The sequence below is a fragment of the Oncorhynchus clarkii genome, chromosome 1 (genome assembly GCF_045791955.1).
Source record: "Oncorhynchus clarkii lewisi isolate Uvic-CL-2024 chromosome 1, UVic_Ocla_1.0, whole genome shotgun sequence".
In the NCBI taxonomy this organism is placed as follows: Eukaryota; Metazoa; Chordata; class Actinopteri; order Salmoniformes; family Salmonidae; genus Oncorhynchus; species Oncorhynchus clarkii.
In genome coordinates, this window is record NC_092147.1 from 19329015 (window position 1) to 19344300 (window position 15286).

Here is a 15286-nt window from a genome sequence, read left to right on the forward strand (position 1 = left end):
GACCCACACAGAGAGGAAAACCACATTCAAGCCCATATATACAGTACCTGTAGGCCTTCTTTCCACAATCCTTCAATCACATGATACAACCCCCTGGATGTGACCACAGAGAGAGAGAGAGAGACACACACACACACACAAAAAAATTCCCAACATAATTAAAATAATGATAGTAGCTTTACATAGCAGGATTGTGATAAGACATGAGGCTGGTCATTGTTCAGCAACTGTAGAAGGCATGGCTCTTCTCGGTTCAGCTCTAGAAGGTATGTCTATCTTTTCAGGAAGTCGTAACATACAATAGTGTTTCTCTCTGGCCCATTTCAGCTCCCGGATGAAGTTGCCCGTTTTACACTCACCTTAGGTCAGTTTGACATTTTATCCACTAATACTAAAGGTTTTTATTTGGTGGTGTGGGTAAGCTGATCCTAGGTTTGTATCCCCCCCCACCCAAGGGGGAATAAGCAGACTTCCTGAAGCCCTAACCACCACTTCTTCCTCACCCCCCCACCCCAGGGGGAAAAAGCAGACTTCCTGAAACCCTAACCACCACTTCTTCTTCTTCCTCCTCCTCCTCCCCAGAGGGAATAAGCAAACTTCCTGAAACCCTAACCACCACTTCTTCTTCTTCCTCCTCCTCCTCCTCCCCAGAGGGAATAAGCAGACTTCCTGAAACCCTAACCGCCACTTCTTCTTCTTCTTCCTCCTCCTCCCCAGAGGGAATAAGCAGACTTCCTGAAACCCAAACCACCACTTCTTCTTCTTCTTCCTCCTCCTCCCCAGAGGGAATAAACAGACTTCCTGAAACCCTAACCGCCACTTCTTCTTCTTCTTCCTCCTCCTCCCCAGAGGGAATAAGCAGACTTCCTGAAACCCAAACCACCACTTCTTCTTCCTCCTCCTCCCCAGAGGGAATAAGCAGACCTCCTGAAACCCTAACAACCACTTCTTCCTCCTCCTCCCCAGAAGGAAGAAGCAGACTTCCTGAAACCCTAACCACCACTTCATTCTTCCTCCTCCTCCCCAGAGGAAATAAGCAGACTTCCTGAAACCCTAACCACCACTTATTTTTCTTCCTCCTCCTCCTCCCCAGAGGGAATAAGCAGACTTCCTGAAACCCTAACCACCACTTCCTTCTTCCTCCTCCTCCTCCTCCTCCTCCTCCCCAGAGGGAATAAGCAGACTTCCTGAAACCCTAACCACCACTTCTTCTTCCTCCTCCTCCTCCCCAGAGGGAATAAGCAGACTTCCTGAAACCCTAACCATCACTTCTTCTTCCTCCTCCCCAGAGGGAATAAGCAGACTTCCTGAAACCCTAACCATCACTTCCTCCTCCTCCTCCCCAGAGGGAATAAGAAGACTTCCTGAAACCCTAACCACCACTTCTTCTTTCTCCTCCCCAGAGGGAATAAGCAGACTTCCTGAAACCCTAACCACCACTTCTTCTTCCTCCTCCTCCCCAGAGGGAATAAGCAGACTTCCTGAAACCCAAACCACCACTTATTTTTCTTCTTCTTCCTCCTCCTCCTCCCCAGAGGGAATAAGCAGACTTCCTGAAACCCTAACCACCACTTCTTCTTCCTCCTCCTCCTCCCCAGAGGGAATAAACAGACTTCCTGAAACCCTAACCACCACTTCTTCTTCCTTCTCCTCCTCCCCAGAGGGAATAAGCAGACTTCCTGAAACCCAAACCACCACTTCTTCTTCCTCCTCCTCCCCAGAGGGAATAAGCAGACTTCCTGAAACCCTAACAACCACTTCTTCTTCTTCTTCCTCCTCCTCCCCAGAAGGAAGAAGCAGACTTCCTGAAACCCTAACCACCACTTCATTCTTCCTCCTCCTCCCCAGAGGAAATAAGCAGACTTCCTGAAACTCTAACCACCACTTATTTTTCTTCCTCCTCCTCCTCCGCAGAGGGAATAAGCAGACTTCCTGAAACCCTAACCACCACTTCCTTCTTCCTCCTCCTCCTCCTCCTCCTCCTCCCCAGAGGGAATAAGCAGACTTCCTGAAACCCTAACCACCACTTCTTCTTCCTCCTCCTCCTCCCCAGAGGGAATAAGCAGACTTCCTGAAACCCTAACCATCACTTCTTCTTCCTCCTCCCCAGAGGGAATAAGCAGACTTCCTGAAACCCTAACCATCACTTCCTCCTCCTCCTCCCCAGAGGGAATAAGTAGACTTCCTGAAACCCTAACCACCACTTCTTCTTCCTCCTCCCCAGAGAGAATAAGCAGACTTCCTGAAACCCTAACCACCACTTATTTTTCTTCTTCCTCCTCCTCCTCCTCCCCAGAGGGAATAAGCAGACTTCCTGAAACCCCAACCACCACTTCTTCTTCCTTCTCCTCCCCAGAGGGAATAAGCAGATCTCCTGAAACCCTAACCACCACTTCTTCTTCTTCCTCCTCCTCCACCCCAGAGGGAATAAGCAGATTTCCTGAAACCCTAACCACCACTTCCTTCTTCCTCCTCCTCCTCCTCCCCAGAGGGAATAAGTAGACTTCCTGAAACCCTAACCACCACTTCTTCTTCTTCCTCCTACTCCTCACCAGAGGGAATAAGCAGACTTCCTGAAACCCTAACCACCACTTCCTTCTTCCTCCTCCTTCTCCCCAGAGGGAATAAGCAGACTTCCTGAAACCCTAACCACCACTTATTTTTCTTCCTCCTCCTCCTCCACCTCCCCAGAGGGAATAAGCAGACTTCCTGAAACCCTAACCACCACTTCCTTCTTCCTCCTCCTCCTCCCCAGAGGGAATAAGCAGACTTCCTGAAACCCTAACCATCACCACTTCTTCTTCTTCCTCCTCCTCCAAAGAAGCTGACGAGGCAGCCAGGGAATCCCCCTCTACTCAGCCAGCCCAGGAAGTGGAGAGTCACACAGACATCCAGTACGTCTCAAGACAACAAACTCTCATTATGATGTTTTGTTTGGATGTTTTTCAACCCAACATTTGCTGTAGCTAGTGTTTTTAGCAGACTTCCTTCTTTCCTCTCCACTGCTGTGTGGTTTATTAAAAAGTCAATCAACTGTACAGCCTTTCTCCAATCATGGCTCTTTTAAATCCCATGGCATTAGGTCAGGAGCCAAGTAGTTCTGTAAAGTTCCAATATGCCAGTCCGTGTGGACTCAATTTGATGACATCACTGTCCACAGTGCCGGATGCCAACACAGCTGGTTGAAACACTCCCAACAGCAGTAGCTTGTGTGGAAACAACTTACCCTCCCCCAATCCTAACCTTTCAATTCCAGGTAGGGGATGTAAAACACACCTTAAAATCAGTGTCTGTCTGGGCCCGGGGTCAGCAACTGTTGTGTAGGAGTGACGGCAAGAGGAGGAAGCCCCACCTATCTCCAGGGGCCTGTGTGGGTCACGTGGTCCCTGTATGGAACCCAGTACCTACTGCTGTCACCAGAGCCTGACGGATGGCCTGGGGCCACAGAGCGGTCTGGATGATTTTATCCCAGGCAGTCTGTTACCCACATCACCTAACATGCTGTACAGAGATACCCACAGAGGCCTTTACGTCCTACCCAGCCACAGGAAAGAAGGGAAGCTGGCCTCTGGAACTGTCCAATGCTTGCACACTTTCCAATAATAAAAGGATGCCATAGTAGGCTATCATATTTGAATGATAAAAAACGTATCCAGTTGGCTATGAGGCCTGCTGTGATGGCTGTGTCTGTTCTGGGTTGGCATTGAGAGAACGAGACTCTCTCGGGATGTGGAGGGGTAGTAGGGCACAACGATCCTCTTACTCCAACAGCAGCACCACCATAAAATGCAGGTACAACGTTAAGATAAGAGAAATGTAATGTAGAAATGTATGTTCTACACACCAGAGAATAATGTATGGTGTAAACAGCAAATGTATATCTGAATGTTACGCAATGCTCAATTCTCTTACACGGAACACCTCTCTTCTTCCCCGCAACAATGAGCTCACAGTCAACTTAGTCAGCTTTAATAAGAAATCTGAATAAGCTAGTCACCCGACAGGGAAGAGGGTTAGCCCAATAGGAGGGCAGCAGTCAGGGGCCCCAGTGATCTCTCTGCCAATAGGAAGTACAGAAGGGCTGGGTGGAGAGCAGCTGACACACACTGGGAGCAGGTCAATAGTATAATGTGGCTTCCTCTCCTGCTTTCTTTCTTTATCGAAATCTGCACTGTGAAAGAACTAGACAGGTGATATCACTTTTTTTAATGGTGGATATTCATATCACTTTCACCCATTTTTCTTTCTTTCTTTCTTCAGAACAGTGCAGATGACAGAAAGGAGTATTGAGATGCACCCATTGTCTCTGAAAAACAAAGAGGGTGGGATTCTGAAGCTTACCGTAAACCAGCACCACGTGTGACTCAGGAATCAGAACAAATAAAAGCAACACACACCTAAGAGGAAACAAAACCGGTCAAGTTGATATTGTGTGCGTGCAGTTGTGTGTGTGTGTGTTTTGGGGTGGGGGGCAGATGTGAGCCTGCATTCTCATGGTTTAAGGGAAATGGATTCATCAGGGTGCTGACGTCAGATAACTCAGTTCCCAGGAATTGCCTGGTTATTGTGCAGCCTAAGATTGCATCACACTCCACAACACTTACAATGTCAATATCCATATTATGGACACACTAAATGGGCAAAAATAAATTAAATCCAAAAATCTTTTCAGTTTTGACCAGGGTTAGGACCAGTTCAAGGGAACAAATAAAAGAAAACAGAAAAACAAACGCAAATTTTCAAGGAACAGAACCAGAACCGAGAATGAAAGTGATATTCAATGTATTGGAAGAGAACCATTATTTTAAAAGCATGGGAACCGGTTAATAACGTTGTTTTACATTCCGGGCATTTTCTTCCAGTCCCACAAAAACGGAACAATGCACATACGCAAAGCCCTCAGTGTCACTCAAACTACTTCCAGTGGCTGCCTACCTACCAGCTGAACATCTTTGCCACTGTGTGTGTGTAGGCTACCTGCCCCTCCCCTTGAAGCATGCATTGTCTATTGTAGCTACTGACATTACATGCATGATTCAGAAATGAATTAGAGAACAATGGATTAACTTTTTCAATGCTGGTTAAGTATTCTATAGTTATCACGTTTGACATTGGATTTATTAAGTCCAAAGGGTAAGACATGTTTTTTATTTAAATTCTGGTGTCGCCCTGCACACACAAGCTTGTTTGCTAGCTAGCTAGCTTGTTGCTAGCTCTGGTTTAGCTCTGGAAAACTCTAGGCAGCATTATGTGTAATGTAATTGAACTGAGAGTCATGGTCAAGGGCTAGCTCTTGTTCAACGTTAGTTACGCCAAGACATTCAAAGTTCCTCCATAGAAGCTGCTCCTCTGTAGGTATAATTTTGTGAGCCTAATTCAGATAATGCATGTCATAACAAAAAAAAACAGTGCTTCATGCCCAGCGCTCTCCTCACCTGCAAAATTTCAGTCGCACGTTGCACCCTACTTGTCTGTCCAATGCATGTATATAGCTTGCCCGCTCCATAGCAAGCTGCTCTATCCATTGGTGAAGTAATTTAATGTTGAGCTAAATGTAAAAAATCTAATTAATTCAGAGGTTTAAAAAGGAACAGAAAGGAACGATAAACAGTTGTTTGGTTCAAACCGGTTCAGAACTTTATTTTGCTGGTTGGAACAGTGGAATGGAATGCAAAATAATGTGTGGTTCTGTTCAGAATGAAACAACTGGAAAATCATTTTGCTTCCAACCCCTGGTTTTAACCAAATTACATTGACATATCACTTTTAATGCCAGTTTCACTTTTGATTTGGAATGGAATTGGCTTAAGAAAAAAAGCTCCCTCTAAAATCCCACCCCACACACTGGCACTCCAACACCAGAAGCCCATGAACTCAGTTAACCTTCCTCTCTCCCAGTTCCAGTAAAACATGCCTTGCTGCCACTCCGGGCCTAAAATAGTGCTGACTCCCTTGTATCTGCAGTGGACATGACAAGACGGAGAGAGAGAGAGAGAGAGAGAGAGACAGACACACACACACACACACACACACACACACACACACACACACACACACACCACCTCTGGAACGGGAAAGTATTACAGTGGACTCTACATTCACTTGTTGGAAGAAATACCGTCTGTCTGCGTACATTGGACGTCAATGAAAGAGCATGACACAGACCACTGCATGACGCACGGATTCAACTGTAAAAATGGGCATTGTGATGAAAGCACTGAATTTGTTGATATCAACTTTGCAGCCAAATCATGTGATTAGCTGAATGAACATGAATCGTATACATTCCAGATTCATTTAGAACAAAAAACATTCAGAGAATGTATGACTGTGTTCTGTCCTCTATACTTGGAATAGAGAGATGAGGAGAGAGCATGGCACTTCTGCTGTTTGTATGGTGGTCATGCACAGCTATCAGGTTCTAGGACTTACTGGAAGGCTGTGGTCCAGACAGCGTTTATCGTGATAGGCAGACACCAACAGGGACGAGCAGCATAGGAAGCCCAATGTGAAACAGAACAAACTCCAAAACCACCAATATTCTTGATATAATATTCATAATCATCTATAATCCTCTATCAATAATCATCTATTTTTTATAATAGCATATTGAATATAACGCAGTCCAATGTCTAAGAGTGAAGAAGAGAATGTGCAGCAGATTTTTTGTTGATGACATGAACATGTAATTAGTAGTTATTGATAGAGCAGTAGCCTAGCCTATACATGTCTGAACTTAACCCAACTTTAGTTAATTCTACATAGGTCAGAGGAGGCCATAATGCAAGCTAGGCAGAAGAGGTGAGGCCTAGGTGTACTGACGATTTCTATTCTACCAAGGAGGTGGAAGGAGAAGGAAGAACATGAAATAATAACCCATTCCAGAAAGCAAACAAATAAATAACCAAATCAGTCCACCAGATAACACCTAACCTACTTAATCTCCATTACCTACGCGACAGTCAGTTTCAAACGAACACATCGCTAAAAATAAATAAATGAAAACAGCCATACCGCAAACATCTATACATTATTGTTCACCCCAGACACAGAGCTCCTGTTTTACACACTTCAACATAAAGAACTGATGACCAACCTTACCTTGGGAAGAGGTCGTCCCAACTGTGAATGAAGTTTAGTCCAAAGCGGCAGAATAGAAGACATGAGTCCAAAAGCTTTGGGCGGAAAGACCACACACCCCCTAATTCACCTTTCCCTTACAACGACAGATCGTTCCATGTGCTGGAGCTGTGGAAACACCTCACAGCTGTAATGTTTCCCAATAGCAGATGGCCCTACCAGCTCCTCAGAACACCCAACACACACATTTGAACAACGCAGACTACAGGTAAGTTCTGGGCAGAAAACACTGCCCTAAAACACACACATTTCCTGCTACGGCTGGACTGACAGGTATTTGCATAGAGGTTTAGTCATATTGATTGTAGTCTAGTTCCTCAATGCTCTAAGGTGCTGGGGAGAGAGCAAAGGGGAGGGGAGCAGGAGGAGGAGCTTTCAGGAAATGATGCTTTTGTTGGTAAGTGACTAGAGTTACTGGCAGTCAAGCTCATTTTACTGTACATGGTGTAACTCAACCGCATTGGTAGTGTAAACAGTGCTGCATGCTGGGTCCTCTTTAGCGGCTCCTGAGCCGCTGCTTACGGCTGTGTTTAATGGTGTGGGATTAGTATTTAATGATTATTATATTTAGAGGTTGGTAGACTTATTTTCAGTCTCCCTGACAGATTAGGCTCCATTTCAAGGCTGCTACTGCTGCTACTTGAAGTGGAAATGATCTGAACTTCTAATGGTTGAGTTTTGCTGAGCTGAGAAGTCAAACTAATTAAAGAGCTAATGGAATGGGCAGTCACTGATCAGTGTTGTGCTACAGTAGACGGAGAGGTCATTCCAAGCTGTCAAAGCACCTGTTCCACACTGACAGTCCATGTCAGTGTGACATGACATGATTCAGAAATACTGGGGGAAGTTTTGATATCTCATGCGCAAAGACACAGACAACGAGCGAGTCTATCTAATATATAAGTCACCCTAACTTACACCATAGGCCTATCTGTGATACACACTGAAAAAGTACAGGATCTATATGCAATCCCAAAAAATGTATACGGTAAAGAGATTACAATGAATTACACTGATATGATGGAAGGCCCTTCAACAGCTGATGTCTTCTCCACCTCTGAACCCATCCTGAGTCCTGCACAGATGCACTATGGACACCACTATGGACACTACTTTGCACATTCTTCCACTGCAAATCTACCATTCCAGTGTTTATTTTTTATTTTTTACTTGCTATATTGTATTTACTTCACCATCATGGCCTTTTTTGCCTTTACCTCCCTTATCTCACCTCATTTGCTCACATTGTATATAGACTCATTTTTCTACTGTATTATTGACTGTATGTTTGTTTTACTCCATGTGTAACTCTGTGTTGTTGTTTGTGTCGAACTGCTTTGCTTTATCTTGGCCAGATCGCAGTTGTAAATGAGAACTTGTTCTCAACTAGCCTACCTGGATAAATAAAGGTGAAATAAAAATAAATGTAAAAAATAAACTGACACAATCCATCATAACTGACATCTCTGCTTATGGAAAACAAGGCTGTGATCGGCAAAACACCTGGGGGAAAGGCTACTGATAAATTAGAATGATAAGACAGAGATGAAAGAAATCGGCTCGTACTAAACAGAAAGTGCCTTCAGAAAGTACTCACACCACTACTTTCCCCACATTTTGTTCTGTTACAGCCTGAATTTAAAATTGATTCAATTGAGATTTTGCATAACTAGCTTACACACAATACCCAATAAGGTCAAAGTGGAATTTTGCTTTTAGAAATTTAGACAAATGAATAAAACATTAAAAGTTTAAATGTTTTGAGTCAATAAGTATTCAAGCTCTTTGTTATGGCAAGCCTAAATAAGTTCAGGAGTACAAATGTGCTTAATAAGTCACATAAGTTACATGGACTCATTCTGTGTTCAATAGTAGTGGTAAACATGATTTTTGAACGACCACCCCATCTCTGTACCCCACACACACAGATAATTGTAAGGTCCCTCAACAGAGTAGCACATTTTAAACACAGATTCAACCACAAAGACCAGGGAAGTTTTCCAAAGCCTCGCAAAAAAGGGCACCAATTGATAGATGTGTAAAAATGTTTAAAGCAGATGCTGAATATCTCTTTGATCATGGTAGTTAATCATTAGGCTTTGCATGGTGTATAAATACACCCAGTCACTACGAAGATACAGGAGTCCTTCCTAACTCAGTTACCGGAGAAGAAGGAAAATGCTTCTGGATTTCACTAAGAGGCCGATGGTGATTTTATAAAACAGTTACTGAGTTTAATTATTGTGATATGAGAGAACTGAGAATGGATCATCAACATTGTAGTTACCCAACAATACTAACCTAAATGACAGAGTGAAAAGGAGGAAGACTGTACAGAATAAAAATATTCAAAAACATACATCCTGTTTGTAACAAGGCACCTGGTTCAGTCTGCTTGTCAACAGACACTGGGAGACGAATTCACCTTTCAGTAGGACAATAACCTAAAAACACAAGTGGTCTAGCAATAATCAACAACCAACTAGACAGAGCTCGAAAAATAATAATAATAAAAAAAATAGGCAAATATTATACAATCCAAGTTGGCAAAACTAATAGACTTACTCCAAAAGACTTTCAGCAGTAATTGCTGCCAAACATGTTTCTAACATGTATTGACTCATGGGGTTGAATACTTATCTAATCAATATATTGGTGTTATATTTTTCCATAATTTGTAATAAATGTTAGAATTTTTCTTCCACTTCGACTGTGTATTTTGAGCAGATCATTGACCAAAAATGACAAATCAATTTTAATTCCACTTTAACACAAAATGTGGAAAAAAGTCCAGGCGTGTGAATGCGTTCTGAAGGCACTGTAGCTCCTGATTTCCTTTAAGAAATGATTTTTCACCATCACATATTCCTTCCTGGCAGAGGGATGGTGCAGGGCCACTGCCCTCTGCAAACAGGAACAGAGATGGGGCACCGTATTGCCCCCCTCCACTGGGCTAGTCTGGTCCAAAATGGAGACCCACAGACTGAGTGGCGCCTCTGGGTGGTGTCATGAGGGAGATTGTGGGAATCCTCAGGCCTGTAACGGTCACTGAGCTATTGGGACATCGGCAAGGATGAGTCACTGATAGGCTGCCTCTTTCAAGCCGGCAGTGTCATCTCTCCCCTCTGTGTCAAACCCAGGACAATAGAGTAACTGTGGCGGCAGGGGCTGCTGCTGCTGTTGTTGAAAAAAATAAGCTATATCTGTTGCTGAGACAGAACCAGAGTGTTAAACATTAAAAAGCAACACCAAAAGCACAAAATGTTGTTTTCCCACAAATTGCGAGGATAGCCGTATGCCCTCAATTGGAGGACTACCTGTAGCAATCAATTTGTTACAATAACTTCCTGGTATAGAAGTAATAATAAAAATGTATTGAACTTGTAACTTTCATTACAGAAAATTATCTCAAGGCACATAAAAAGCAAAACAAACATTTATATTGAGATGGTAGAGATAGAGATTTTATGTCTCCATTGGGCTTTTGATGAAAGGCTGGAAGTTGAGGCAGTTTGGATTGGAAAGGCAGTGTAGCTTCAGCAGAGGAGGCATCGATGGTACAGCCAGAGAGAAACAAAAACAGTCTGACAAACAAGCCCGGAGCGCTTCATTAGTGCACCACATCTCCTTCTCCGACGGTCAGCTCCTCTGTAGATACTGGTTCTCTATTGCCAAACATGTAGCACCTGGCTCACCCACCTGGGTGATGCCACAGCTGCTGAAAAGCTCACGAAAATCCACCACATCTTGGCAGTGATTAAGAACAGTCCCTGAGCCTCTTTGCCATCTCTAGACACTACATGCAGTACTTGCAATTCGTCCCGACAGATGAAACAAAGTCGGGGCTGCATTATTTGAATCCAAAACAGCCAGCTACCTAGCAATATGCCAAAAATATACTTGTCATCCCAATTATGCAACTCAGCATAAAGACCTCAAGATGTAAGTGATCAACCCCCAGAGCAGTCAGACACCCACATATTATTTAAAAGCAACAACAACAAAAAAAAACACAAAAATATAAAATATACAATATTTACAGAGCTCTCAGCGTAGGTAACCTCACAGCGCCATTGCAACCACTGAACTTAGTTGGCCACCCAACAGGCAATTTGTGACGTGAATTAGAGAAGAAAGAAAACTGTCTTTGCAAAACAAGTATATACATATATATATACATATATATATATGTATATATGTATATATATACATATATATATATATATATATATATATACGGTATAAAACCTGCATTTCAGAACATATGGACTTAACTATTAAACTAACAGCTCCATTTCTGTAGGGCTTTCTACTGCAACAAAAAACAAGCAGAGACAATAAAACAAGCCGTTTAGCTTGATTCAGTTAGAATAAACACAGAACACGGGGGAAGCTTTCACTTGGTAGTACAGAACCTGAGGGTGTTAAGTCAATGGACATTATCCAGACACTTTCTTTTGCAATCCAGGGCTTCAGAAGAATTGAACATGGCCTTTAAAGCCTTTCATTCTCTATCTCCTTGGAGAATATGGCGGATTACGGTATGGTTGCCGTCTTGCAAGCACCGGCCCGACTTTAGCTATTTTGTCTTTTTTTCCCTATGGTATTTCTCATGTGTTTCTTATCTATATTATTACTATTATTATTGCATTGTTGGAAAAAAGCACACAAGTAAGCATTACACTATACTGTTTTACACCTGCTGTATCCTGTGCAGGTGACAAATGTGGGACAAAAACTAACTGGAGGGGGTGGGGAGGCAGAATGGGTCTGTTGAAACATACAGATGTGTGATCTAACAAAGACAGCCTGACACTCCATGGGACAATCAGGAAGTTGGAAAGGGTATGTGCACCGTGTGTGTGAGTATCAGAGTGTACTCAGCATTGAATATGTGTGCTGCGGATATATTCCTCACTCTAACTGGGGCTTACTGGTGAGAGTGGTTAGAAAAAGTGCTCTCCTATGATTCTTCTTCCAGTAAGCAGGGCAGCATTTCTCTTATTTTCCCTGAATCACGTTACACAGCACAGCAAATCAGATGATCTGTGTGGAGAGATCAGACAGAGCTCGTGACCCAGATCCTCAGTGTGTGCATGCTGCACGCACATTGCCCTGCAAGCCTTCTGTGGCTAAATTTCTAAATGCAGTGACAACATGCTAGCATAACGCCACAGAAACGACTCTCTCTAGCAAGAATGCTAGCCATGGGTTTAGAGTGCATTCGGAAATTATTCAGACCCCTTGACCCCTTGATCACGTTACAGCCTTATTCTAAAAAAAAATGTTTTGTAAATGTATTAACAATAAAAAAAAATATGAAATTAATATTACTTAAGTATTCAAACCCTTTACTCAGTACCTTGTTGAAACACCTTTGGCAGTGATTACAGCCTAGATTCTCCTTGGTTTTGATGCTACAATCTTGGCACACCTATATTTGGGGAGTTTCTTCCATTCTTCTCTGCAGATCCTCTCAAGCTCTGTCAGGTTGGATGGGGAGCGTTGCTGCACAGCTATCTTCAGGCCTCTCCAGAGGTGTTTGATCGGGTTCAAGTCCAAGCTCTGTCTGGGCCACTCAAGGACATTCAGAGACTAGTCCCGAAGTCACTCCTGCGTTGTCTTGGCTGTGTGCTTAGGGTTATTGTCCCATTGGAAGGTGAACCTTCGCCCCAGTCTGATGTTTTGAGCGCTCTGGAGCAGGTTTTAAATCAAGGAATCTCCCTGTACTTTGCTCCGTTACGTTTCTCTCAATCCTGACTAGTCTCCTAGTCCCTGCCGCTGATAAATATCCTCACAGCATGATGCTGCCACCACCATGCTTCACCGTAGGGATGGTTCCAGGTTTCCTCCAGACTTGACGCTTGGCATTCAGGCCAAAGAGATCAATCTTGGTTTCATCAGACCAGAGAATCTTGTTTCTCATGGTCTGAGAGTCCTTTAGGTGCCTTTTGGCAAACTCCAAACTGGCTGTCATGTGCCTTTTACTGAGGAGTGGCTTCCTTCTGGCCACTCTACCACAAAGGCCTGATTGGTGGAGTGCTGCAGAGATGGTTGTCCTTCAGGAAGGTTCTCCCATCTCCACAGAGGAACTCTGTTCTTGGGGACCTTCAATGCAGCAGACATTTTTTTGTACCTTTTTCCAGATCTGTGCCATGACACAATCCTGTCTCGGAGCTCTACGGCCAATTCCTTCGACATCATGCCTTGGTTTTTCTCTGACATGCACAGTCAACTGTGGAACGTTATATAGACAGGTGTGTGCCTTTCCAAATCATGTCCAATCAATTGAATTTACCACAGTTGGACTCCAATCATGTTGTAGAAACATCTCAAGGATGATCAGGGGCGGCATGTAGCCTTAGTGGTTAGAGCGTTGGGCCAGTAACCGAAAGGTTGCTGGATCGAATACCCGAGCTGAAGAGGTAAAAATTTGTCGCTCTGCCCCTGAACAAGGCAGTTAACCCACTGTTCCCCGGTAGGCCGTCATTGTAAATAATAATTTGTTCTTAACTGACTTGCCTTGTTAAAAAAACTTATTTTTTTAAAATGTAAAACTTTTTTTAATCAATGGAAACAGGAGCTCAATTTTGAGTCCCATGGCAAAGGGTCTGAATACTTATGTCAATAAGGTATTTTTTTAACATTATTAATAGATTTGCAAGCATTTTTAAAAACCTATTCTTGCTTTGTCATTATAGGGTACTGTTTGTAGATTGAGGAGGCTGTAAGGTAACAAAATAAGGTAACAAAATGTGGAAAAAGGAAGGGGTCTGAATATTATCCAAATGCACTGTACATGCATTCTGATTTAAGGTGAACATGCATGTGAGCAAGCATGAATACACAGAGAGAGAGCCACAAACTTTCCACCGCTCAATTCACATCCCCACCTACTGAGTGCAGCACCGTTTGACCGGTCTGAAATGTGAAAAGGTCAAGCCTTTCCACAACAAACTCATTCTACTGAGCCTGGGTGAACCTCCCATCATGAGCACACAAAGCCCAAGGCACTTCACACACACCGCACGCAAGCATACCCACTCCCATTTCATCTGCCTTGACAAAGCCAATCAGTTTCTGCCTGAGTAACAGAAGGGGACTCCTCTGACATTTTAATCTGGCAGCACTCAGGGCAGCAGATGTTAGGAGAACAACTATAACTACACTCAAGAGCAAAATTGACATGTGGATAGACAGATATATACAGTGCCTTGCGAAAGTATTCGGCCCCCTTAAGTTAATACTTTGTAGCGCCACCTTTTGCTGCGATTACAGCTGTAAGTCGCTTGGGGTATGTCTCTATCAGTTTTGCACATCGAGAGACTGAATTTTTTTCCCATTCCTCCTTGCAAAACAGCTCGAGCTCAGTGAGGTTGGATGGAGAGCATTTGTGAACAGCAGTTTTCAGTTCTTTCCACAGATTCTCGATTGGATTCAGGTCTGGACTTTGACTTGGCCATTCTAACACCTGGATATGTTTATTTTTTAACCATTCCATTGTAGATTTTGCTTTATGTTTTGGATCATTGTCTTGTTGGAAGACAAATCTCCGTCCCAGTCTCAGGTCTTTTGCAGACTCCATCAGGTTTTCTTCCAGAATGGTCCTGTATTTGGCTCCATCCATCTTCCCATCAATTTTAACCATCTTCCCTGTCCCTGCTGAAGAAAAGCAGGCCCAAACCATGATGCTGCCACCACCATGTTTGACAGTGGGGATGGTGTGTTCAGGGTGATGAGCTGTGTTGCTTTTACGCCAAACATAACGTTTTGCATTGTTGCCAAAAAGTTCAATTTTGGTTTCATCTGACCAGAGCACCTTCTTCCACATGTTTGGTGTGTCTCCCAGGTGGCTTGTGGCAAACTTTAAACAACACTTTTTATGGATATCTTTAAGAAATGGCTTTCTTCTTGCCACTCTTCCATAAAGGCCAGATTTGTGCAATATACGACTGGTTGTTGTCCTATGGACAGAGTCTCCCACCTCAGCTGTAGATCTCTGCAGTTCATCCAGAGTGATCATGGGCCTCTTGGCTGCATCTCTGATCAGTCTTCTCCTTGTATGAGCTGAAAGTTTAGAGGGACGGCCAGGTCTTGGTAGATTTGCAGTGGTCTGATACTCCTTCCATTTCAATATTATCGCTTG

The 15286-nt window shown here is 43.5% G+C and overlaps 1 protein-coding gene across 6 annotated transcripts in view; it reads right to left on the reverse strand.

Moving 5' to 3' along the window:
- LOC139380659 (protein strawberry notch homolog 2-like) overlaps window positions 1-15286 on the reverse strand; it is a 105151-nt gene that overhangs the window by 25948 nt on the left and 63917 nt on the right. For 2 of the 6 annotated variants that reach the window (XM_071124031.1, XM_071123945.1), the window contains exon 1: window positions 7102-7357. The exons of the other annotated variants lie outside the window; for them this stretch is intronic. In XM_071124031.1, the coding sequence (XP_070980132.1) occupies window positions 7102-7164 (63 nt within the window). In that variant the 5' untranslated portion in view covers window positions 7165-7357. Of the gene's footprint in view, window positions 1-7101; window positions 7358-15286 lie in introns of those variants that run through there. 6 annotated transcript variants of the gene reach the window in all.